We start from the raw sequence: 22,648 nt of genomic DNA, 5'->3' as shown, positions 1-22,648 counted from the left end.
TTTTCATTTTAACATTATATTTTTTACCCAAACTCATTCCCCAAATCAGAAACACGATTCCCCTCCCCCAATTTTAACCTAATTGAAGAAAGGAAGATGAAGAAGAAGAGAAGGGGAGAAGAAGAAGCTCGAAGAGAAGGAGAAAGGAAGAAGCTCAAAGAGAAGGGGGGAAGAAGCGCGGAGAGTAAGAACCGAGGAAGAAGCTCGTTCGATTCAAATACGATTTCTTATTCTTCTGGGGTTGTTGCTGGTTCGAGTTCAGAGGAGGAAGGGGAAGAGTAGCAGCAACTGGGTTGCGTTGAGAATTGCAGTGGCGGGGTTGATGATGAAGTTGCGGTGGCTATGGATTCCTCGGAGCTCGTGTAGAGGTGGGTTGGTCGCAGAGGGACTTGAGTTTCTGCGCGGGTGAAGAGATTCACAGGTGGGTCTTTTGGTGGTGGCGGCTTGGAAGCCATTAGTGTGCGAACGAGGTTCTCTGTGGTGGCGGTGTTGGGTGCGGTGGTGGTTTGGGTTTGGCACCATTTGAGAATGGAGGATTTGAGGGCAAGGTTGGGAATGACGACGGAGAAATCAGGGGTGTTACCATCAGGAAGTTGAGGGGTGAAGTTGAGATCCTTGCAGGCTTGGACGGAGGCACGGCCGAAGGAGTGGCCGGAGGAGACGATGACAGGGTCTGCCATGATGGAACCTGAAATGGGGCAGAGGAACTCTTCTGGAGGGTTCTGGGTTTTGTTGTTGCTGTTGGGTTTTGAAGGGTTGATGCTGTGGAAGAAGAGCTTCTTCCACTTCAGCCTTGGGGTAGTGATTGGTTCTGGGAATTTTTCAGACTCTTTTGCTGCTTTTGGTGAACCCCATTTCTTGTGGACCATCCGCTTCACACTTTGCTAAATCTCCATGAAATGATTCAACTCAGTTAAATCTTGTTGGTTTTGCTGAAGAAGTTGTTCAGAGAGTTGAGGGTGAGGGGTGAAGATTCCATGGTTTGCTAAATTAGGATGAAATTAGGGTTAAAATTGGGGGGAATCGGGTTGGTGAATTGGGGGGGAATTTTTTGGTAAAAAATATAATGTTAAAATGAAAAAGAAATTCCACGTCACTGGCTCCGTTTGGTCAAACTAACGGTACTTAACAGAAGGGCCTGAAACGCACGTTTTTGAAACGTTGGGGTGCCTGACCGTTATGTTTAAACACGGGGGGCCCCAATCGCTCATTTTTAAAACATCAGGGGCCCAAAATGGAATTAAGCCTTTTTTATAACAACCAAATACATAATTCGAAAAAATTGTACTGACAACTTAAATGGCTTAATTGCACTTTTGGTCCCCCAACTATGACCTTCCTGCGAAAATCATTCCTAAACTTCAAAATTAGCAAAACTCGTCCCTCAACTATACACACAGTTGCACTTTTGGTCTTCCGTTAGCATTCCGTCAGAAATCTAACAGATTGCTGATGTGGTATTATTTAATAATATTTTAATTGAAAAATATTAATAACCCAGCCACCAAGCTCCTCTCTTTCCCATGGCCGCAAGCTTCACCATCTCATCACTGTCATTTTGGTTCGCCACGCAGATCTGGTTCAGGAGGTGGCGGAGGGTATAACCCAGAGCAGAACCAAGATGGAGAAGATAGGTTAAACCCTGCGTTAAATCATTAATATCTAATCCTCCTCCATGTTCATCTCCAATGAATCAACAACACAAATTATGGAATTTAAACAAGGTCAGAGTAAGGAAGGGAAAACAGTGTTGTACTTGGTCTTTGAGTACATGGATACCAATCTCAAGAAATTCATTCGCACTTTCCGTCTAACTGGACAAAATGTCCCACCCAAAACCGTCAAAAGCTTGATGTGCCAACTTTGTAAGGGCGTTGCTTTCTGCCATGGCCATGGAATCTTGCACAGGGACTTGAAGCCTCACAATCTCTTGATGGATCGAAAAACTAAAATGCTTAAAATAGCCTCCGAAAACCCAGATTTGGTAGGAGGAAGAAGGATTTGTTTGGTGGTGGTTGAGGGTGGTGTCGTGGTGGTTCGATTATGGCAGATCTAGTGGTGGTGGTGGTGAGAGAGAATAAAAACCTAGGAAATCAAAGAGCAGAACAGAGAAGAAGATAAAACAGAGAGCAGACTCTCAATCTGGTGGTGTCACGGTGGTTCTTGATCTGCTCGATCCCTCAGTCCCGGTTCTCGATCTGGTGGTGTCACGGTGGGGACAATCTGGTTGCATCTGGGTTCGGTGAGGGGAGCTCCGATTGAGGGAGTGGCGCCTTGGAAGGGTTTGATGGGTTTGGATGCATTTGAGTTAGGGATTTGAAAGGTTGAAGGAGGAAAGGTGTGACCTTCAAAGCATTTGGGATCAGAATGAAAAAGATGGAGGAGGACTGTGTTGATGGTGAAGACGGTGGAGACTTGATGGTGAACACGGTGGAGACTTGAAGCATAATAATAATAATAATAAAAACCAACTTGTCAAACCCTGTTGTTATTTAATTAAAAAAACTTTTTTTTCAGTTAAAATAAAATTAATTAAGAAAGGCCATGTCATCATTTTCAGTTAGATTTCTGACGGAATGCTAACGGAAGACCAAAAGTGCAACTGTGTGTATAGTTGAAGGACGAGTTTTGCTAATTTTGAAGTTTAGGGACGATTTTCGCAGGAAGGCCATAGTTGGGGGACCAAAAGTGCAATTAAGCCCAACTTAAATCAATTTATTTATATATCAAATTTGAAATAAAGATAGATTGATTTATCCATTAATTATGGGTTTTTCATATAAGAATATATGCCTTTTACATTTGGTATTATTTCTCATTTCCTGATGAGAAGCAAGGGTATCTCATTGAAAGAAATACCTGAATTACAAGAGTTCTGATGATGACAATATCAGATTTAATGATGGTGTTGTAATGGAAAAGAGACCGAGAGTAGAATGGTTAGATCTTCCCACAAAGTTGTGGATAATGATAGCAAAATACCTAATTAGTATCACCTTAGACAACACTACATTTGAAATTCGCCGATTTCGAAGTATATGTAAGACATGATGCTCCGCTCATCCTCTCCCACAACACACGCAATTTGCCATTACTCTCCGTAATGGAAAATCTTGCCTCCTCCAAAAGAAAATATATGGTCTCAAACCATGATCACATGTACTTCATTTGTTATTAAAAATTAATTGGGTTAATTATGAAATTAGTTGGAATTTAGATCATTGGGATATTTGTTAGCTTTGCTGGGGGGGAATGCTTTGCTTGTCGAAGTTTTGGATGTGGAAATTGGCATAAATCATGTTTGGGAACTTGGATACAAGGTTGCAATCATGTTGTGGAAGTGTTTCGTAACTCTGTTGATGTTTCAACGTTTTAGGCAAGATAGACTATCACTAAAACCTTATCCATGCTCCAAGGGAGAAAAATAATGCTAATGATTTTTTAGCCCGCCAAGTTTCTCGAAAGTGTACGCCACGCCGCCTTTGGAAGAGTCCGTCATCTAATATTATTGCGTCGTTGTGGTTAGACGCTCTTGTATAGTTGTTTGCTAGTTATTTTAATTTTCCTCTTGCAACAAAAAATTCAAAAATTTGGTTCATGTGTTTGACCTTCGGTTCAAATTTCGTTCTCAATCGAAAATTAAGCAGCAAAATACCCCTTCATTTAAGAAAATTATGGCTCTGATCCTCGCCTGGAGATGAAGCTCCAACATCCTTACCTAGTGGCACACCAAGACTGATGTATATACCTATTTATATTTTGTTTGGAGATATCATACAAAGGGACCAATTTAATCTTATGATTAACCGAAACTAATTTAACTATAAAAAAACTTAATTAGCATGAGCTAGAATTTAGATTATATGTTTGACTAGCTTGATGATTTGGTTATAATTATTAGAGGGGTATGTATGTACTTTACTACAAAAGGTTCTCATTACAGTGTTAGGTTGTCGAAATGGAACAGGCTGTTATGTTATGTATGACCTTCTCACCATTTCTTTGATTCATTATTTTCCCATCATCATCAGCTAAATACTGACGAGGTCGTCTTGATTTTGCAACTATTGAATAATGGAGATTGAACCCTCTTCAGATTCATCTGAAAGATTCAAGCTTTACGATGAGCTTGAATTGCACGAGTTTCAAGACAAGTTTGTGATCAAATCCCATCAATGTCCCGATCAAGGCTTCTGGATAAGTCGCCGTGATGGTAACATCAATTTACTTGATGGTAATCACCATTTTCTTTTCTCTTCAATTTCAGTTTCTTCATTTCATGAATTGGTTGCAAACTTGAAGTTTGTTTGAGCTTTATTACTCTTATAAATTGATATGCTAATTTATTTCTGAAAGTGAGAAGAATTTTTGTGGGGTCTTTGAATTTTCAAGAGAGATCATTTAATTGCAAACATAGTGTTATCTAGTGTATTTAGTGTATTGGTTATGGCTTTGGTTGCCCATTGTATTGTGATTATTTCCTTTTCATGATTCTATTTAGAAAAATATTTTGCAGGTGACACATGCTCCGAAAGTTCATCGACAAAATCTACGATTTATGGTCTCATCGGAACAATAAGATTGGTTGTAGGTAGATATCCTTAAATGCTTTTTATCTTGAGTTGTTCTTATATATGCTTGCATGCATTGAATCGTTCATCTCTTTGCATGTGAGCATGTTGAATTAGCTGGTTATTAACATGAAGCTTTGTTTGTTCGGAATGTTTTTTGGCCAAGGGATAAACAAATTGAATCCTGTTTGTGCATTAAAATTTGTAGATACTACTTAGTCATGTGATTTTTGGTAATTAATGGCATCGATTAATCCTGCAATTATTTCACCTTTCCTGTTAAGGAAGGGATGTAAATCTAATATGTATCCTTCTTCTTAAGTAGATCATGTTGACTACATCTGCTTTAGGATAACAAAGTTGAGCAACCTAAAAGAATTGAGATAAACTGAACTGTTTTATTTCTTTATTTTCTTAAGCAAGGCACCTAGTCTAACAACAAAATTCCTTTATACTCACTAAGGCTAATGATGCTGTCTTGGTGCAGGAACTTATGCCATTGTAATAACCTCTCGGAAGGAAGTTGGACGATTCCTTGGTTTTCCAGTATATCGCGTTATGTCTATAAGAGTACTTGCATGTAATGAGGCTTTGAAGTTTTCAACTATTCAAGAAGTAAGGATTTGTGTAGACAGAAGTTATTAAGGGATCATTCTAATGTTATACATATGATCCACGTTTAATGCAACCTCCATTGTCATGTACTATCTTTATGTAGAAAAGGGATGAAGCTTACTTCATGAATCTGTTGAAAGAAGTGGGGTCAATGCCAGGCTTGTATTATTCATATGAAACAGATATTACATTAAAGTAAGAGTCGCGGTCCTTAAAAAGATGGTTTATTATTATCTTAGTGCATCATATTGATATTATTGCAAGGTTGAAGATCATAAGATATAATTTGTTGTGTCCACCAGCTTAGAGAGAAGAAGCAAGTTAGTTGAAGGGTGGATGAATAAACCAATCTGGAAGCAGGTTAGCTCATATAATGCTTGATCTTCTGGGTATAATTGTCATAGTAGTATCCAATCCTAAATGAAAAATTTAAATTCAAATTTATTTCTTCATATCTCCACTGAGATTGAAGCATTCTGCCACCAACATCTCTTTTCATGTGTGGTTGACTAGTCTTGTGTATTCCAGATAAAATTTCTTGTATATCTTGTTTCCTTGTGTTTAAACTACTTCACTTTGATCCATTCTTTTACTGCTTAATTCTGCATGATGTCATCACAATGTGTCGTATTAAGTCCCTTTTGGACCATTCTCTATTGCATTAATTTCAGAATAGGAAAAACAAATTAAACGCCACTTGACCCTGTTTGCATCATTTAATGCAATCAGTAAAAATTTGCTGAAAATTTTAGGTTTCGTTTTTCAATTTATGTTTCAGGCTGACCCTCGATATGTCTGGAACAAACATCTTCTTGAGGAGCTTATTGAGTTTAAGGTTAGATAATTTGGCAGCATTTTCTATTTTCTGAAGTAAAAGTGCTTTTAATTTTGCTGAAAATAGATGTATTTTTCAAAGTTTTAATGAACTACATCTTGTCATTCTTAGTTTGATAGTGGAGCTGTCCCCTTAACACCTATCTTTATGGTTGCAGCTTGACAGATTCATCATTCCTCTAGTACAAGGGAATATCCTGAAGTTTAAATTACCTCCGTGACACCCCCCCCCCCCCATTTTTTTGTGTGTATATACATATGGTAGTAATGAGAGTACAAGAAAACGATGAAAATAAAGTAAGTATACATTCTGTAAGAAGTCAGTTATGCTCTCCCTTAACTGAGACTTAAGCTTTCAAGCAGCTGAACTGAAGCTAAAAGACTCATGTGCAACAGTAACATTAGTTTCAAGGAGATGCACACGGCGTCTAGGTACGAAGTCCAAAGATGATTCCTTCTTATAATAATAGCATAATAAATTTTTGACAGCTCATTATAATATGGAAATACGGTGACCTAGGAACAAGAATGTGGAGAAGAGGAGCTAACCTTGAAGGTGACACTGCCAATTTCATTGAAACTGAACAGTTACTTGAAATTGGAGAATTCAGGTTCTCATTTTTGCAGGTATTGTTATACATTAATGAGTATCAATTCCCAGTAATTCCTTTCAGTAGTTTCTTTTCACAGTTAGTTATTTTTTCCACTAGTATACATTGTCTATGTTTCCAAGAATTTGCACTGTTGTCAAACATGCTGAAGGACTTCGAGTGCTGTAGTTTTCCAATGATTCAAATTTCGATGTCAAAATTATTAAGTTAGTGAAGACACCTCCATACTGTGGCTGGCTGATTCATACAATAAGGAGAAAATGTTGGACAATTTATAATGACTATCTTTTTCAATGCGCACAACAATTCACTATAGTTTCTAAAAGTAGAAAATGAAAGTGTAGAATATTCAGCTTCACTACTTTATTTGAAGTACAAACTTCAATTTTGTGTGTTTCAATGTTTTTATTTTCTTAGTTTCAATTTAGGGATATTTGTTCCTTACTTCTCTAGGTATTGTAATTTATGGAATTTAATATCAATCAATAACTGGAATTTAATGCTGTTTATGTTTGCATGTAAATTGAGATAAAGAAAGACAAGAAAGATATTGAACATCATTTTTAATTTGTACACTATTTTCCCCCTTGCAGATTCGAGGTTCAATTCCTCTTCTGTGGGAGCAGATTGTTGATCTAAGCTATAAACCACACCTAAGGATTATTAGTCATGAGCAAACAGTACTCATCCATTTCTCGATTCTTCTAGCACTTTAATGGTTTTCTTACCCTGAGGTTTATATTAATACATGTTTCTTTTGTTTTTCCCCTTTCACTCCTACTTCAGCCAAATATCGTGGAGCGTCATTTCCATGATCTCTTCAAGAGATACGGAGAGATAATGGCTGTTGATCTAACTGATAAAGTATGGATTCTTCTATCTTCTCTCCTTCAACTCGAAGCAATGAGTTTGTCCCAATATTTATTTCCTATATTTATTGTGAGTCCGAAAAATATTATGCGTCTTCTTGATGATTTGGAGGAAAGGATATTCTTGACTGAGTAAAAAACTGGGTGTGGTTTTCAGTTTGGCCTCAAATAGCTGGTTGCTTTAGGGACATTTTGCATCAGATCAAATTGAAATTTCTTTTCACTCCCGTGTGCCCATTTTCTTTCACCCAAAATATTAAGTAGGAAAATTGGGGCTATGAATTGGCGCAGTTTGTTTTGCATGTCCTTGAAGATATTCATCACCCTGAGAAAGTTTCCAGTCAATTTTCCCTTTCACATACTTGTTTGAGCAACTTTTTGTTAATTTTACTGTTGTAGCATGGTGAAGAAGGTCAACTAAGTGCAGCATATGCTGCTGAAATGCAAAGTCAGCAAAATGTGAGGTGATGATTTAAGCTTCCTTTTACACTTAAATTACCACCTTGTCTTCTGGCGTGTTCTTTGGTTGTCTTATAGCTTAAACTGTATCGGTGTGTTTTATGATTATTTTGACTCATTTTTTATCTTTGATGAATCATGGATTATTTTAGATACGTGCCTTTTGATTTCCATCACCACTGTGGGAGCTCAAACTTCGATAATTTGAAAATCCTCTATGATCAAATTTCAGAGGATTTTGAAAAACAAAGGTGATGAAAAAAAATCAAGTATTCTATTCAAATTCAATAGGTGGTTGCCACAATCCATATATGCTGGCACTCTATAATTCAGATTTTTAATCATTGCTATTTCAGCTGAGCAGATACTTCATGATAGATAGAGAAGGAAATATATCAGAGGAGCAGAGAGGAATTATTAGGGCAAACTGCATCGACTCCCTTGATCGAACAAATGTTACTCAGGTTTGCTGATTAATTGTAGATTCCAAGGACTTGTTCTTTTGTTTCTAATTCTCGTGTGATTGTCCTCCTATCTGGAAGTTGCATAACGACTTGTTTTGACTATCTTTGTGTTTGTAGAGTTATCTGGCCCAGAAGTCATTGAATCTACAATTGCAAAGGATTGGAGTGTTTACTTGCTCTGAGTGCATTTCAATGTTTGGCGAGGAATATGGAAAATTCAGGACATGTATGGAATTTGTGGATATGGTCTTCCATTCATCTTTGTGAAATTTAGTCCTGCTTATTTGAACTCTATTTTGTTTTAGTGTGGGCAGAGCAAGGTGATGAGATAAGCCTTGAGTATGCTGGGACTCATGCTCTGAAAGGGGACTTAGTTAGGTATGAAATTTTTGGTACTGAAATCCTGTCCCATGTTTCCTTCCTTGTAAATTTTGGATTTATGGTGCAGATATGGAAAACAAACAATAACTGGAATAATCAAAGATGGGATGAGTGCACTTTCACGCTATTACTTGAATAACTTCCATGATGGGATTCGGCAGGCAAGTTCATTTATGTTCATCATTCTTTCCACTCTTTTTTTTTTTGGTGCAAATTCTCTCCACTCAGTTAAGTAAAACACTCAATCCCATAATGTTTAATAAGTTTCATGTCTTTTACAGGATGCCCTGGACCTGATAAGCGGACACTATACTGTCAGTGGAAATGTTCCATCTCCCTTGCAGATAAATAGTTTTGAACCTTTTTCAGTGAGTATCATCATCTCCTAGCTCTCTATTTTCCACTACTTCTATCCTGAAAAGTTGTAATCAATTGAGAAAGAAAATGAGCCCCTTTCCATTCTATCATTTCTAGGCTGGATTCACATGAGCCGAGCATGTCATTTTTAGGATGTCCATGTTAATCTCCATTTGTTGCCAAATGGGAGGGGGATGGAATAATGTAGTAGCTGCTTTAGTTTCAGAGAACATGGTTGACATACATGAATGTCGTGGCCACCTTCCCTAGGAGCCAGTTCTAATTTAATGGTAGATCAAAATTTGTTACATTTTGGATTATGGTATATGAAAGGGAGCCTTGGCGCAACTGTAAGAGGTTGCTACCATGTGACTGAGGTCACGGGTTCAGGTCTTGGAAACAACCTGTTGTGTAAAAAACATATGGTGGACCCTTCCCCCAACCCCATGCATAGCAGGAGCAGATTTAATGCACAGGGCCGCCCTTTTATGGATTATGGTATATGATTAACTTTAGTTGAGTGGATTCATTAGAAAGAATACACATACCCAAAATCTGACCATTGTTGAAAAGCCATTTCAGCACACATATATTGAAATGCTATTTGTGCACATAAGATTTGCTACATTACACTTCATTTTTTAAAATGGCTTATTAAACAACTTTTGACTAGCATTGACAAGTTTTATAGAAAACTGTGAAAATGCAGTACCTCCCTGTGGCATCAGCTTTGGTAATTGGAGGTTTGACAGCAACAACCTTCACTCTTCAGCAAGGTATACGATTCTCTGTTTCTTCCACAACAGAGTTTGCTTGATGTTTTCTTTTCTTTTATATTTTATATATTTTTGTTGTTTATTTCATAGCGGGGCGAAATGCACAGCATTATGTAACTTCTGTATTCTGTGCTGGAATAACTGCTGGGGTCATGGCCATCATCAAATCCAATGGAAGGCAGTTCTGTTCGAGGCCCCGTTTGTGTGGTCTCTTGTGATACAAGTAATGATGATTTCTCACTACCCCTTTGAACAAAATGTAGAGAACTTTCTGTGATCTCATTCTAGAGATTGTAAATATCATTCTCAAGTAGTATGTTCTTAATGGTGAAAATTTTGCATTCAATTAAAATTGGTACCATAGTAATGATCAAATGGTGTACAGATTGAGGTATGAATGAATTTGACTATATTTTGAATGTTCTCAGTATTGTATTAAATGATTGTAGAATAATTTTTAACTGTAAATTGTATCTCAAAAAACCTTTACTCAAACACAATAACTGGAAGGGCAGAAATGAAAAGGAAAAGGGAGAACAAAGGCCATTCATGCTGAATCGTCCAAATGGTCACTTACTTTTTTTGTGCTCATGAGCTCATCGTTGCTACCTGATAAGGAAACGAACAATTTGGTTTTACTAGCCAGTGTGAGGTCACATTGGGCCAACAGAAAACAGAGGTACCAAAACGGAGAAATGAATAAAAAACTCACTTATACTGGAAACTTTCACGGACTCCATCTCATGGTACATGCCTGTGCAGCTATGTTTTGATTTTGTCCCCTCTATAATCATCTTTTTTTTTTTGTGTCAACCACCTCCTAAATACAAGTAATGCCAAATATTTAAAGGAGAAAATATACGTAGTTTGTACTGTTGTAGCAGTATTGTTGTCCATTGAAAAATTCAACTCCCGGGCTGGGATCCTCTCTACTTTTGTAATAAATAGGCAACCTGATGCATTAAAGCTGCGCTGAGGAAGGGTCCACAACTACAAATGTGGGTTTAGCGGCGGTAGGTGTAACCGCCACTAATTTTTTTATCTAGGATTCCAGATTGTGTCTTAGCGGTGGTTTTTTTGTTGACAGCGGTTGTCTTAATCGCTGCTAAGTTTTAATAATTAAAATGTTTGGGATTTTTTTTTTTGTATTTGACACCACAAGGTTTATTTCACGCTCTCCAATTCACTTCTCATTTGCCTTGTGTTCATTTTTGCTCTCATTTCACAAATCCATTCTCTTCTCTCTTATCATGTCACAAATCACATCACATATTTTTTTTTTAAATTAGTAAGTAGCTCATGCAATCCACGACTATTTTAAAAACTATTTTTAATATTTTTTAAAGTGATTGTAAAAATCTAATAAATATTTTAAACATGTGTTATAGTGATATATGGATGTAAAAAAATCATTGAAAGTAAAATAAAGTAGATCACATGTCTAATATTAAAATTGTTCATATGAGTTTACTTGATACCAAACCAAACAAAAATAGATCACACAACTAATATTAAAATTGTTCATATGAACTTACTTAATACCAAACCAAATAATGTAATTAAGATTTTATAACAACATAAATAGCAAAACATGCAACATATACTAATGTAGCAATAGTCTCAATGCAATCAAGATGTTATTTTACTTCTTTATTTTTTTCATGAAGTTAAAATTCTGACTTGGAGGGATACAATTCTGACTTGGAGGTGTCTAGTGTAAGATACGTCCCTCGCTTCACAAGATGCCAGATCGAAACTCTTGGTGTGGCTCACAGCTAAGCAGACAGCACAGCAGAGTTTCCCCTCCTTTGTGTGTTTTCTCTTCTCTCTCTTACTTGGCTCCGTCTCTGTACTTCTCTGCCTAACCTGGCATCAACCCACTGGTTCATACAAAGACAGCACCATTCGATTTGCATGTGTCACCATTTCACCTGATAAATCCCATGGCCAAGCATGGATTCAAAGTTCAATCCAAAACAAACCCAATTCTCAAATCCCAACACACTCCCCCACCATCATAATAGAATAGAGTTTCATTCACACTTTAAAACCACTTACGCATAAACTTTAAATACACTAACTGATGTGATAGAAACAGAAGAGAGAGTTACGACGATAAAGTGAGTCGAAACGAGATAAAAGAGAAAATTAAGTGCGTATGAATGAATGATAATCCACCATCATAACTGAGCTTCTTCATATGAACCAACAATATCAACCAACCAACCCCACATTCACCCATCCAAATCAGTTCATCCCCTCTATCCCCATTCTCATTTCATCACATTTTTATCCTCAAAACGTTGCACGTGGCGACAAACTGCACCGAAAGCCACTCACTCACAAGCACCACTATTTCTATCTATGAGTATATCTCTGTTTCTCCAATTCAACACCGCTCACTCTGTTTTGCTTCACCTTACTCTCTTTTTAGCCATTAGGCTTCCCTTACATGCACCATCATCACAGAGCAATTGCAATGCTTCCCCCCTTAAGCAAACCAACAAGTTTCCATTCCTTCTTTTTTGGTTTTACTTTTACCTATCTCTCTTCCCCTCATACACCCCTGAATCCATAGATGACTGACCATGCAAACGTTGCTGCATTTCAGGCATTTCTCCAAGGGTGGATGGTGCGGCAAAGAGCCTTTCTTGACGAGCTTCTTTCAGCTCAGCAGCACCTTCAAGAGTTGCAGGATGCTGATATGAGGCAACTGATCAACAGGGTCCTCTGCCACTATGGACAGTACTATGAAGAGAAATCAAGGATTGCCCACCAAGATGTTCTGCTTGTTTTCTCACCTCCATGGTTCAGTTCATTCGAGAGATCATTCCTTTTGGTGGCGGGGTTCAAGCCTGGAATGACGTTTCAGGTGGTGAACTCATCTGTGGCTGACTTGTCAGGAGAGCAGAGGCAGAGGTTGAGTCAGCTGAGGCAAGAGACCAAGAGGGAAGAGAGGGACCTCAACGATGAGCTGGCTAAAGTTCAGGAGGGTGTGGCGGCGCCACCGCTTGTGGATTTGGCTAGAAGCCATGGCAGGGTGTGTTTGAGTAGGTCCTTCATGGCAGAGGAGGGTGTTGTGGTTCCAAGCAGTTTCAGGGAGGTACTGGAGAATCTTGTGGAAAAAGCAGATGCTTTGAGGTCAAACACAGCTTGGAAAGTTGTGAGGATTCTCAGACCAGCTCAGATTATCAACTTTTTGGTTGCTGTGGCTGAGCTTCAAATCAGGATCAGGTCTTGGGGGTTGGATAAGGATGCCCAAGATGGAGGCCAAGGATGAATGAATAGAAGGCTTTTCTTCTTGTAAGTTGGTTTTGGTTTTACTTTCCTTTTTTTTTCCCTTCCTTTCCTTCATGTTTTTTCAATGAGTAATGATACTCATACATAGGGTAGACATCCAACACTTACTCCATTTTTCTCACTTTCTCTTTCTTCTATCATATATCATATCTATTACATCTCTTTTCTCATCTTGTCTCACTTTGTTGGATGTTACAGATGTCTATTAATAATTTTCCTTTTTCTATGGAAAATGTTGATTGTGGGAAGAGAAGAGAGAAGTAATGAATGTGATATGAGATGTAAATTGGAAAAGAGGTGAGAGATAAGAAAAAATTGATGTTTATGTATGGTGTCTTTACTGTTTTATGTCTCTGTTTTGAGTCTAGGTATCATATCTGTTGATTTTTTTTTTCAATTTGGTTTGAGTTGTGAGATACATGGACCTTAGCAGCTAGCATCAATGATGATGAGCATTGTGCAGTGTGCACTCAGGATTTGATGATAAGCTGGTGGTGTTTTCCTCCTGATGTTGTTTCTCTCCCTTTCTGAAGTTTCTTCGATGAGCATAGAGCTTTGATGGGCAAGATCAGGCCATGCAGTGCATGCTTTATCTAGAAGCCATAGCCTCACTTCAACATCAATAGGTTCAGTACCTATTTGAGAAAGCATTCCAGGAACTCCACTCAAGCAGCTGCCCCAGATTTCATGACCTATTTTCTATATTTACTATAATAGATATTTGTTTCTCTTGTGATATATCAAGAAATGTTTTTGAGTTGGTTGTACAAGGTGTGGAACCTTAAAAGTCACTTTTATAGTATGTTTGCATTAGCTACTCTTTCCTCATAATTAATTTTGAACTGCTCACAGAAGCATCTTTATATAATTGACTCTGGCTGAAAAACAGGCTCTTTTTTGTCCTTTCCTCATTACACGGTTCATTCACACTGCAAGAGAAGGAGAATGCCAAAAGCCCAAGCCATCAACCAACAAAAGAAAAAGAGCAGATGTGGACTTGAAGAATATCCATTATTTTTCATTTCACTGCTGTGTTATCTACATTAACATTTGTATAATTATTGAATTGAATGCTTCTGAATTGTTGCTGAACTAAAAAAAGATAAACCAATGGAGTCCATAGAGGAGCACTTCTACACTTTCACATTCTACTTCTTTGAGCAGCCGGCTTAAAGCTTGCAAAACCAGTAACTTCCCTACCTGTGACCAAGGTGTTGATGTCATAGGTTCCTTCAAAGGTATAGATCGGTTCTAAGTCACAAAATGCCTGCAACAATAGAGAATAAAAGCATAAAAGTTAAAAACATGTCACTGTCAGTAAACAAAATGTCCCAATCTATGAACAATGTCAATAAAAACAAAGTAGACTAATGAGGCCAATCTCTGGAAAAGTATAGAAGTTTTAATCTGATGTCTGGTAATAATCATGTTCTGTGAGCTTAAACTTCAATTGAGTTTTGGTTTAATCATAGCCCAACAGAGCCTTCATCAACAAAAACAGTGAAGTCACAAGAAGTAAGCCGGAGGTTATGCTGTGGTTAAGATAGGCACTTTGCATGAGTTAGGTCATAGACTCTTAGGAAATTGAGCAATTTCTATAGATATGATTGAAATCACCACATCACTACTATACTAAATAATAATCAAAGAAGTATCATAAGATATACACTTGGGCCCCCATTTCCATCTCGTTTTAAAAAAAAATCCAAATCTATTGGAATAGAACCCATGCAGGGTTTGTACATAGTTAGAATGAAGAGATCACTAGCAGCATCCATTTGGTTTAATAAAATTTCACAGTTGGGCCTTTCTTCTAGGTCAGGACTTCTTTTGATGTCCTAAATTGTTCTTGTAATTCCAACCTTAATGTAGTGATAATGTAGTGAAGACCCTCAAGAATACGACTCCTAAGAAGTAAGAATCTAACTTTCGACTTATGGTTTCTATCAACCAACTCTAAGTTTTAATCACAAGGACCGACACCCATTGGGTTTTGGTAAGAACTTTGGAAATGTAGTATCAATATCTGCTGAAGTTAAATTACTAAATTAGGAATTAGGCATGAGAACCTTTGCCACAAGATAATCAGCCAAAATTCCATTGCCACCAAGCAACTCTCGCCCCAGGGCAGCTGTTTCTCTTGCCCTCAAGGAGATCCACGACTGAAAAATGATGACAAATTATTGTAAGTTATCTACCAGTACCACATACCAGTATTTTAAAAACCGAACCGATCATTAAATCAATGAAGGTAAACTGGTCAGAAACTTTCTGGGGTTTTCTTTTCTTTTATTTTGTGAGTATAGTATGATTATAAATGTGGATAGGTTATGAGTTACCTTCCCCAAGCTAGCATGACCCGGCGTCAGTTTACCACTCTCATACAACTTACACAGGCGCCAACCAACAAGAACCATTGCTTGAACGTTACCAAGCATTTGAACAAGTTTCTGTTGGTTGATTTGGAAAGCTGCTAATGGTGCTCCAAACTGTTTCCTTTCCTTAAGGTACCTTTTAATGACATAGAATTTTCAGCATGGTTTTCAGTGAAAGCTTTGGTTGAAGCATACTATTAGCATGCTATATAAGAATACCTATGACACATATCATAGATGCCCATTGATACACCAATTGGCTGCCAGCAAACCATTACACGAGAAGCAGCAAGTACCTGTTTTAAGATAGCAAAAAATAAGTATACAACATGTAAATTATAAATACAAAGTTATAATGATGAAGTAACCAAGAATTGGATAGAGAATAATGAACTAATACAAAGACATGGGAAAAGAAAATTAGAATGTTCTCGTTTTTCAGAAGCAGATGTGACAGTATTTGAGTGTGGCATATTCAACTGGTTGGAATGCTAATAGCCTTTAAGTGCACTAGCAATAAATGGATAGTGGTAGAACCAGACAAATGCTGATCTTATTCATAACCTAAGACATGCAGAATCTGATTGAGCCAAGGAGTATGTTGGGTTGGAGGAGGATCAGTTGCTAGATCCAAGTCCAACTCCATTCAAACAACTATTTGGAAGGTCAAACCCAGAAAGAACCGCAAGGTGACCTAAGGAACTGCCATGTAGGGGGGTGAGTTAAGGAACTGCTGTGTAGCACAGTTACTGAGAGAGGGAAGAGTTAGTTAACAGGGCGAAAACTAAACACATATTTAGCAAAATAAACAATAGCTTATTGAATTAGATACTATAAAAATATTGAGGAGGTAAATACACTATTTATTAAATACCATTCTATTAAGAAAAAAATTTCTCTGGGGCAGGTCCTCCAACTATAGGCTATCCTTCAGAGGAAGCAATTCTGATCGAGTCGGGTGGAACCATTACAGTGACAAAACTCTCCCTTTGAATAATTAACACACAGCTACATAATCAGAGTAAGTTATGTTTCTATCTATCTATCTATATGTTGTAGTATAGGGAAGTAAGGGGGTGTGAAGTGTGAATCTTAGAGCAGGGAAATATTCCCTGTAAAAATATTCTCTGTAGGAGCCTTGGCACTGGATCTTTTCTTCAGAAGCTTACCTGTTTGAATTCAGTAAAATTTCCTGTTCAATTCAGAAGTTGTGTCCTATCAGTCCTACAAAGGCTCTAAGAGGACACAGGAACCAGAATTGATAAAAGCTCTACTACTTCATCAAGTAATTTCTGTTATATGAACAACAAGATGTTTACAGTAATTTTTTGTTGAAAATGATAAAATCACACAATAATTCCTGAGAACGAAAGCACCGTACAAATTTACCTTGTTTGTGTCTTGAAAAGAATTGAGTTCTGCTATTCTATCCTCATCAGGGACAAAAAGTTTCTTCAAAACAATGTCTCCATTTTGTACGATCCTAAGTCCAATTTTATTCTCTATTTTTGTGGCTGTTAAACCAGGTGCATCTTTTTTTACAATATAGCTGAAATAATATGCATAAGAAAAAGGTAAATAAATACAGTACTTGTGAAGCAGGACATGAAAGCATCCAGGAATATAAAAGTTAAGTGAAGAAAATATATATGAAGAAACAATCTAGAATCCTAAGAGTGTGTTCAGTTTGAGAAAGATGTTTTCCATTTTCACTAATAATTACAGAAAAGGTCAAAACAAAGTGGTAACTTTGTGATTATTAGTTAAACAGTAAAAACATAAACAATGTTATCAAACTAAACAAGCGCTAAATGTTCCATTGTAATGTTATTCTAGGGCTAGGCTATATTCTGGTGAAGTAATGAACATACACAGGGTGAAAAACTACTATATAAAAAGATCGAACATTCACGTCCATGTTAATCATTGCATTCATTTCTATTTTCTTTTTGGGGTAAGGCGGTCCATGAAACATCATGGAGATTTGTATCTCCATGGCCTTTACATGTGCTACAATACAAATAATCCACATACAGACATGCTTATATATAAGGATTTAACAATAAGCGAAGTTGGTACACATTGCATACCCATTTATTTGATTTGTTGTGGTATTCCTGGCGAAGATAACCAACAAATCAGCAAATGTACTGTTTCCTATCCACCTCTTTTGGCCCTCAAGGATCCAACCACCTTCCACCTGATTAGTTTCAATGCAAAGCAAGAATGCATTACGGAACATTGGTACCGTTGAGCATAGTGAAAGTTACATGAGTAAAATGATAAATAATTCATAAAAAAGCAAAATGCAACTTGCTAGAGAAGTAAATAGTAGGTAAGACACATTAGACAATGAACCTTGGTTGCTGTGGTCTTCAAAGAACTGGCATCACTTCCATAATCAGGTTCAGTCAAAGCCTAACCAAAAGAAAATAACCTCTTTGAGAAGTGGAACTTCAGCAACATGATGCATATCTTTCAAATCCAAGGAAGGTGACTCACTTACCCAACATGATATAGTTTTTAGCTCTGCCAAAGAAGGTAGGTACTTTTGCTTCTGAGCTTCAGATCCACACAATGCTATACTTGGCAGTCAATCAAAGATGTAAAATATCAGAAACTATGAATAGCTATTAACCTATTAGAAAAACAGTTGCATTCAGAGATTATTACAAACAAGGATATTACCAATGGTGAGCATTGCCAAGCATGAATGGACCAAAATGAAAACTGAAAAGCTTGCATCAACTCTAGCAATTTCTGCTGCAGCAACAGCACTCCCAAGCATGGAAAGACCAGGACAACCATAACCCTGAGAATCAGTCAGAGGAAGCTAAGAACTCCTTTTGCACTGTCTTACAACTAACTAAGACAAAATAAATGGGAAATTATGTTAATAGCTCACCTTGATTGTGCCACCAGCAATATGCAGTTCAGCAAACTTCGGAATGACATGAAATGGGAAATTGGCCTTCTCCCAGTACTGCTTAAAACATGAGATTTAGAGTCAGGAGAATATTTTTTTATAAAAGATAGCATCGTCATAGAATCTTTTCATATTATATATAGCACGTTTGGCTCCACGGTGAAATGTTCTAGAATCAATTCTGGTTAGAAGCTACGAATCTTAGCTTCTTAGTAAATATGTCTTAGGTTTTTGTGTCAATTGTGAAAATAAACATGCTAATACACTAATCCGTTTCACTCCCCACCCCAGAAAAAAAAACCTATCAAATATGGTCATCTGAAAATACTATTATCATTAGTTTGATCCTCCAAATGCCCTTTAATTTCTTTTTTTGTATTACATCAAATTATACTTTCCATTGTTAACATGTATATGTATGAGTAAATTTACAACTTTGTCCCCAAAAGATGTTATTTATTGTGTTGCTTTTAGACCAAATTATATGATTTCTGATATATGCACGGTTGCAGTGCCAATCTAGACATTTACTTCAACAATTTATATAGACAGAACATGCCTGGGTCATTATGGGAGCAATTTCCTTTTCCATACACTTTCTCACTTTCATCCTAACTGCTTGCTCCTCCGGTGTCAATAAATCATCGAATTGAAAATAATCTGAAGCTGCACTTTCCAACAATATATAATCACAGATACAAAACAGAAGTCAATCCTCCAAAGTCCAAACCCAAGCATGCATCATTTTTTATATTACACAAAACACTTTGCATCCACAAATAATGCAAGAGCAATTTCAATAACACAGTTTCTAACACACTCTTTATTGAGATCCACTAGCATGATTGATAATATTCATTGAAAATTATATACAAATAGAAATGTTACCACAAGGAGGAAAAGTAGAAGCAGGAGTTGCTTGTGGAAATGCCACAGAAACATCAAGTGCTGGTAAATTAAAATATGAAGGCATCTTTGAATTCATATCTGCTGATAACACATGAAAAATCAAAGGAATCGTGAATAACAATTTTCTGCAAATTCAAATTGAATCATATTTCTATAACAAAAACAATGGATCCAAAAATAGAAATGGAAGGAAGAACTCGACCTGGATTGGGACCAGTCATGGTGGTGGTGGTGGAAGAGAAAGGGAAATGGTCAACACTGAAATTGAATCGAGTGGGGGGGGGGGGGGGGGGGGTTGATGATTATAAAAATGGAAATGTGTCACGCAATTGTATTGTAGTGTTCATCTTTTCCATTATTAATCAATTTTTGGACATTCTTAGCTCAGCATGTTTATCTGCATATATGTATGTGATTTGGCTTTACTAGTCATTTTTCTAGTTACCCACCATAAATGGATCCTTTTACTATATACTTCTGCATGACTGAATTTTTACGTAATTATAGAAGAATACAATTGCTGTGCAAATATATTCCAGTTTTTTATTGTCAAAATTTTAAGAGAAAAAGTTTGATGCACCGATGTTATAAAGTTTTTTTACACCGTCAATCAATCAGATTTCTTGAATGTGGGAAAAATAGATTTTTTATTTAATTAAATTGAGTGACATGACAAATCTTTGAAATCTGATTGGTTGACGGTGTAAAAAAACTTTACACCGTCGGTGCATCAAAATTAAACTCAAATTTTAATATACATTTTGACAAATGTTCTAGTATAAAAGTTTTTCTTCGTAATTATAGAATTGGTGAAATGTATAAAAGTGTGGTAGGCTTTTTTTAGGCTTAAATATGTTGGAGGTCCCTCTAAAATAAGGGTCCTTTGGTTAAGGCCCTTACAAATTTTTTTGGGTGGAATAAGCCCCTAATGTGAAAATAATATATAGTGATAAGCCCCTGGCGTGAGGTTCCGTTAAATTTCTGATGATTCTGCAAACGGCGTTGACATGGATTATATTTTTTGAAAATTATTAGGGTTTCACGTAAGTAAATTAGGGTTGAAAAAATAAAAACCCAAAGTAAAAAACCTAAGTAAAATCCCCAAACGTACTTGAGTTTTTTACTTTGGGTTTAGATTTTATTTTTATTTTTTTAACCCTCATTTACTTACGTGACACCCTCTTTAATTGAATAATTTTCACAAAATATAATCCATGTCAGTGCCGTTTGCAGAATCATCATAAATTAAACGGAACCTCACGGCAGTGGCTTATCACTATATATTATTTTCACATTAGGGGCTTATTCCACCCAAAAAATTTTGTAAGGGCCTTAACCAAAGGACCCCTATTTTAGAGGGACCTCCAACATATTTAAGCCCTTTTTTTATGATATTAGAATAATTTTTTGGCTTAAATATGTTTCTAGTCTCTAAAAATATAGGAAATGTTGTTTTTAGGCTATTTCTAAGTTTTTAATCCCTGAAAATATACATTGTTATATTTTTTAAGCCTTTTCATTAACTTTTGCTGATATGGTACACTAAATGGTGACTCACTCATTCATTTTATCAGGTTATTTTTTTTTATCTGATTTGACATTTACATGACACAAATTGGTTGGCCAAAGAATACCAAAAGGTTTCGAGGCATGACCAATGAAACTGGGTTGGATTCGAAATTATGGACCTAAAGAAAATATTATCCTTGTCGTTTCACTCGAGAAAAAACATTTTAGGGGGTATTTGTTAATATCAAATTTTCAAATTTGAGAAGATAAAAGGAAAAGCTTGTTATTGAGAAAAGAGGCAAAGGAAATGGCCATTGGGAGTTGATCTTGAAAAGAGTCAAGAGCGGTTTCGAAGCCACAATATATTGCTCAAGGTTTTTTGCCAAGATGAAGGTCCAAATTGACTAAGCTATGATAAATCATGATGTGACTTCGAAAAGGCCCAAAGTTATGGTGAGTCACATTCCAGATGGGTGGAAGTTCAAAGAAAGGCTTGGTTAAGAGAACAAGACACCATCTACACTTAGGAAATATTTTGTTTAGGTACCAAAGAATCAGTCAACACTAGAGCACTGAATTCGAGGAAGAATAGTGAGCATGAAATTCAAAAACGGACTCTGAAGATGCTACGATTGCACTACATGATCAAGGAGGTGAGCGCATCAAGGGCCACATACCCACGATCTCAACGATTACAAGATGTGATGATACGAGGCTAGCTCAAAGTGATTAGAGAGGTTTGAAGAAACAAGCTTGAAGCTTCTTAAGTCATGCTGAATGAACGACATAGACTAGATATTTCTTTTATTTTCATTAAATAGGATTATTTTTTCACATAAGATCTTGTAATATGGAAAAATGGTTGTTTATCTTATACACACACTTTAAAAATCCTATGTCTACCATACACCAATACACGATTACACGACACATTACCATATAGAGTTCATGTAAAAGATCTCCTTTCGCTGTTTTCCTGCTTTCATTTTAATCAAATTTTATTTTGTGTGTTAATCATGTGATTTTTTTTACTTAGTTTCTTGTAAACTTTATCTTTTACACAAACTTATCAACAATATGGTTTTGTGTTTTTATGTGCTTCAAATTTAAGTCCACCACGACTTTTATTCATCAAGAAATCACCATATAATATGACGCTTTGTAATAAATTTCACATCTAACTACATTTCGAAATCACACATCATACACCTTCAACGCATTTTGATTGCTTGTAAACCATGAATCCACTTTTTTTACATGTGCAATTTTCAAACAAGAATTTAAGTTAGCTATGAATGGAATGCAAAGATACCCGATCAACGAAAAAACATCTCAAATTTATTCGTTCCTAAACAACTCCATGAGGCATGAGTTATGAAAGAAGCACACCATTAATAATAAATATAAAATACAATAAATAGAAAATAGAATGTAAACTATCATCAACGACGCTTTGGCCGAGTGGTTAAGGCGTGTGCCTGCTAAGTACATGGGGTTTCCCCGCGAGAGTTCGAATCTCTCAGGCGTCGTTTTCATTTGTTTTTTTCAACCTCTTAAAAACTGGAGTAGTAAAAAACTGTAAATCGTTAGCGGATAAAATTGCATCAAAAGTGGAGATGCGGGGTATCGATCCCCGTACCTCTCGCATGCTAAGCGAGCGCTCTACCATCTGAGCTACATCCCCATTGTTGG

General features: G+C 36.7%; 4 protein-coding genes and 2 non-coding genes across 14 annotated transcripts; 3 read left to right on the top strand and 3 right to left on the bottom strand.

The window, feature by feature from the left end:
• Positions 1–227: 227 nt before the first annotated feature.
• Positions 228–869, bottom strand: LOC130712605 (U-box domain-containing protein 40-like). Its single transcript, XM_057562432.1, has one exon. The coding sequence runs from the start codon at positions 867–869 to the stop codon at positions 228–230; it is 642 nt and encodes a 213-aa protein (XP_057418415.1).
• A 3,091-nt stretch (positions 870–3,960) lies between these two features.
• LOC130727952 (phosphoinositide phosphatase SAC8) lies at positions 3,961–10,377 on the top strand. 4 transcript variants are annotated; one of them, XM_057579264.1, is made up of 20 exons: positions 3,967–4,234; positions 4,517–4,591; positions 5,059–5,186; positions 5,290–5,381; positions 5,489–5,546; positions 5,965–6,021; positions 6,179–6,212; positions 6,372–6,452; positions 6,541–6,647; positions 7,225–7,311; positions 7,418–7,495; positions 7,900–7,964; positions 8,112–8,210; positions 8,324–8,423; positions 8,541–8,649; positions 8,729–8,801; positions 8,872–8,965; positions 9,086–9,172; positions 9,871–9,937; positions 10,028–10,377. In XM_057579264.1, exons 1-20 carry the CDS (start codon positions 4,075–4,077, stop codon positions 10,153–10,155), a joined length of 1,779 nt encoding a protein of 592 aa, XP_057435247.1. In that variant the 5' UTR covers positions 3,967–4,074; the 3' UTR covers positions 10,156–10,377. The 4 variants fall into 4 exon arrangements, 3 of the variants coding, with proteins under 3 accessions (XP_057435248.1, XP_057435247.1, XP_057435246.1); XM_057579263.1 differs by having other exon boundaries at positions 9,853–9,937; XM_057579265.1 differs by lacking the exons at positions 9,871–9,937; positions 10,028–10,377 and adding an exon at positions 9,279–9,838 and having other exon boundaries at positions 3,965–4,234.
• Positions 10,378–12,274: 1,897 nt separating this feature from the next.
• Positions 12,275–14,229, top strand: LOC130727957 (protein ZW2-like). Of its 5 annotated transcripts, XM_057579274.1 has the most exons (3): positions 12,275–12,465; positions 12,549–13,240; positions 13,436–14,229. In XM_057579274.1, exon 2 carries the CDS (start codon positions 12,567–12,569, stop codon positions 13,215–13,217), a length of 651 nt encoding a protein of 216 aa, XP_057435257.1. In that variant the 5' UTR covers positions 12,275–12,465; positions 12,549–12,566; the 3' UTR covers positions 13,218–13,240; positions 13,436–14,229. The 5 variants fall into 5 exon arrangements, with proteins under 5 accessions (XP_057435257.1, XP_057435256.1, XP_057435255.1 ...); XM_057579273.1 differs by having other exon boundaries at positions 12,275–13,240; positions 13,771–14,229; XM_057579272.1 differs by having other exon boundaries at positions 12,275–13,240; positions 13,701–14,229.
• LOC130727953 (acyl-coenzyme A oxidase 4, peroxisomal) lies at positions 14,230–19,763 on the bottom strand. 2 transcript variants are annotated; one of them, XM_057579267.1, is made up of 13 exons: positions 19,650–19,763; positions 19,427–19,525; positions 19,098–19,204; positions 18,518–18,595; positions 18,301–18,424; positions 18,119–18,192; positions 17,971–18,030; positions 17,703–17,812; positions 17,002–17,161; positions 15,832–15,908; positions 15,577–15,748; positions 15,307–15,399; positions 14,230–14,504 (listed from the first exon to the last, which is right to left on the bottom strand). In XM_057579267.1, the coding sequence occupies exons 1-13, from the start codon at positions 19,666–19,668 to the stop codon at positions 14,379–14,381; spliced, it is 1,299 nt and encodes a 432-aa protein (XP_057435250.1). In that variant the 5' UTR covers positions 19,669–19,763; the 3' UTR covers positions 14,230–14,378. The 2 variants fall into 2 exon arrangements, with proteins under 2 accessions (XP_057435250.1, XP_057435249.1); XM_057579266.1 differs by having other exon boundaries at positions 19,427–19,528; positions 19,650–19,720.
• A 2,640-nt stretch (positions 19,764–22,403) lies between these two features.
• On the top strand, positions 22,404–22,485 carry TRNAS-GCU (transfer RNA serine (anticodon GCU)). Its single transcript has one exon. It is a non-coding gene; the product is annotated as a tRNA-Ser (tRNA).
• Positions 22,486–22,567: 82 nt separating this feature from the next.
• Positions 22,568–22,640, bottom strand: TRNAA-AGC (transfer RNA alanine (anticodon AGC)). The gene has a single exon. It is a non-coding gene; the product is annotated as a tRNA-Ala (tRNA).
• Positions 22,641–22,648: the final 8 nt, after the last annotated feature.

This window comes from Lotus japonicus, chromosome 1 (assembly GCF_012489685.1).
Source record: "Lotus japonicus ecotype B-129 chromosome 1, LjGifu_v1.2".
Taxonomy (NCBI): Eukaryota; Viridiplantae; Streptophyta; class Magnoliopsida; order Fabales; family Fabaceae; genus Lotus; species Lotus japonicus.
Note: the sequence above shows the minus strand (reverse complement) of the source record. Positions and strands in the feature narration are given on the sequence as shown.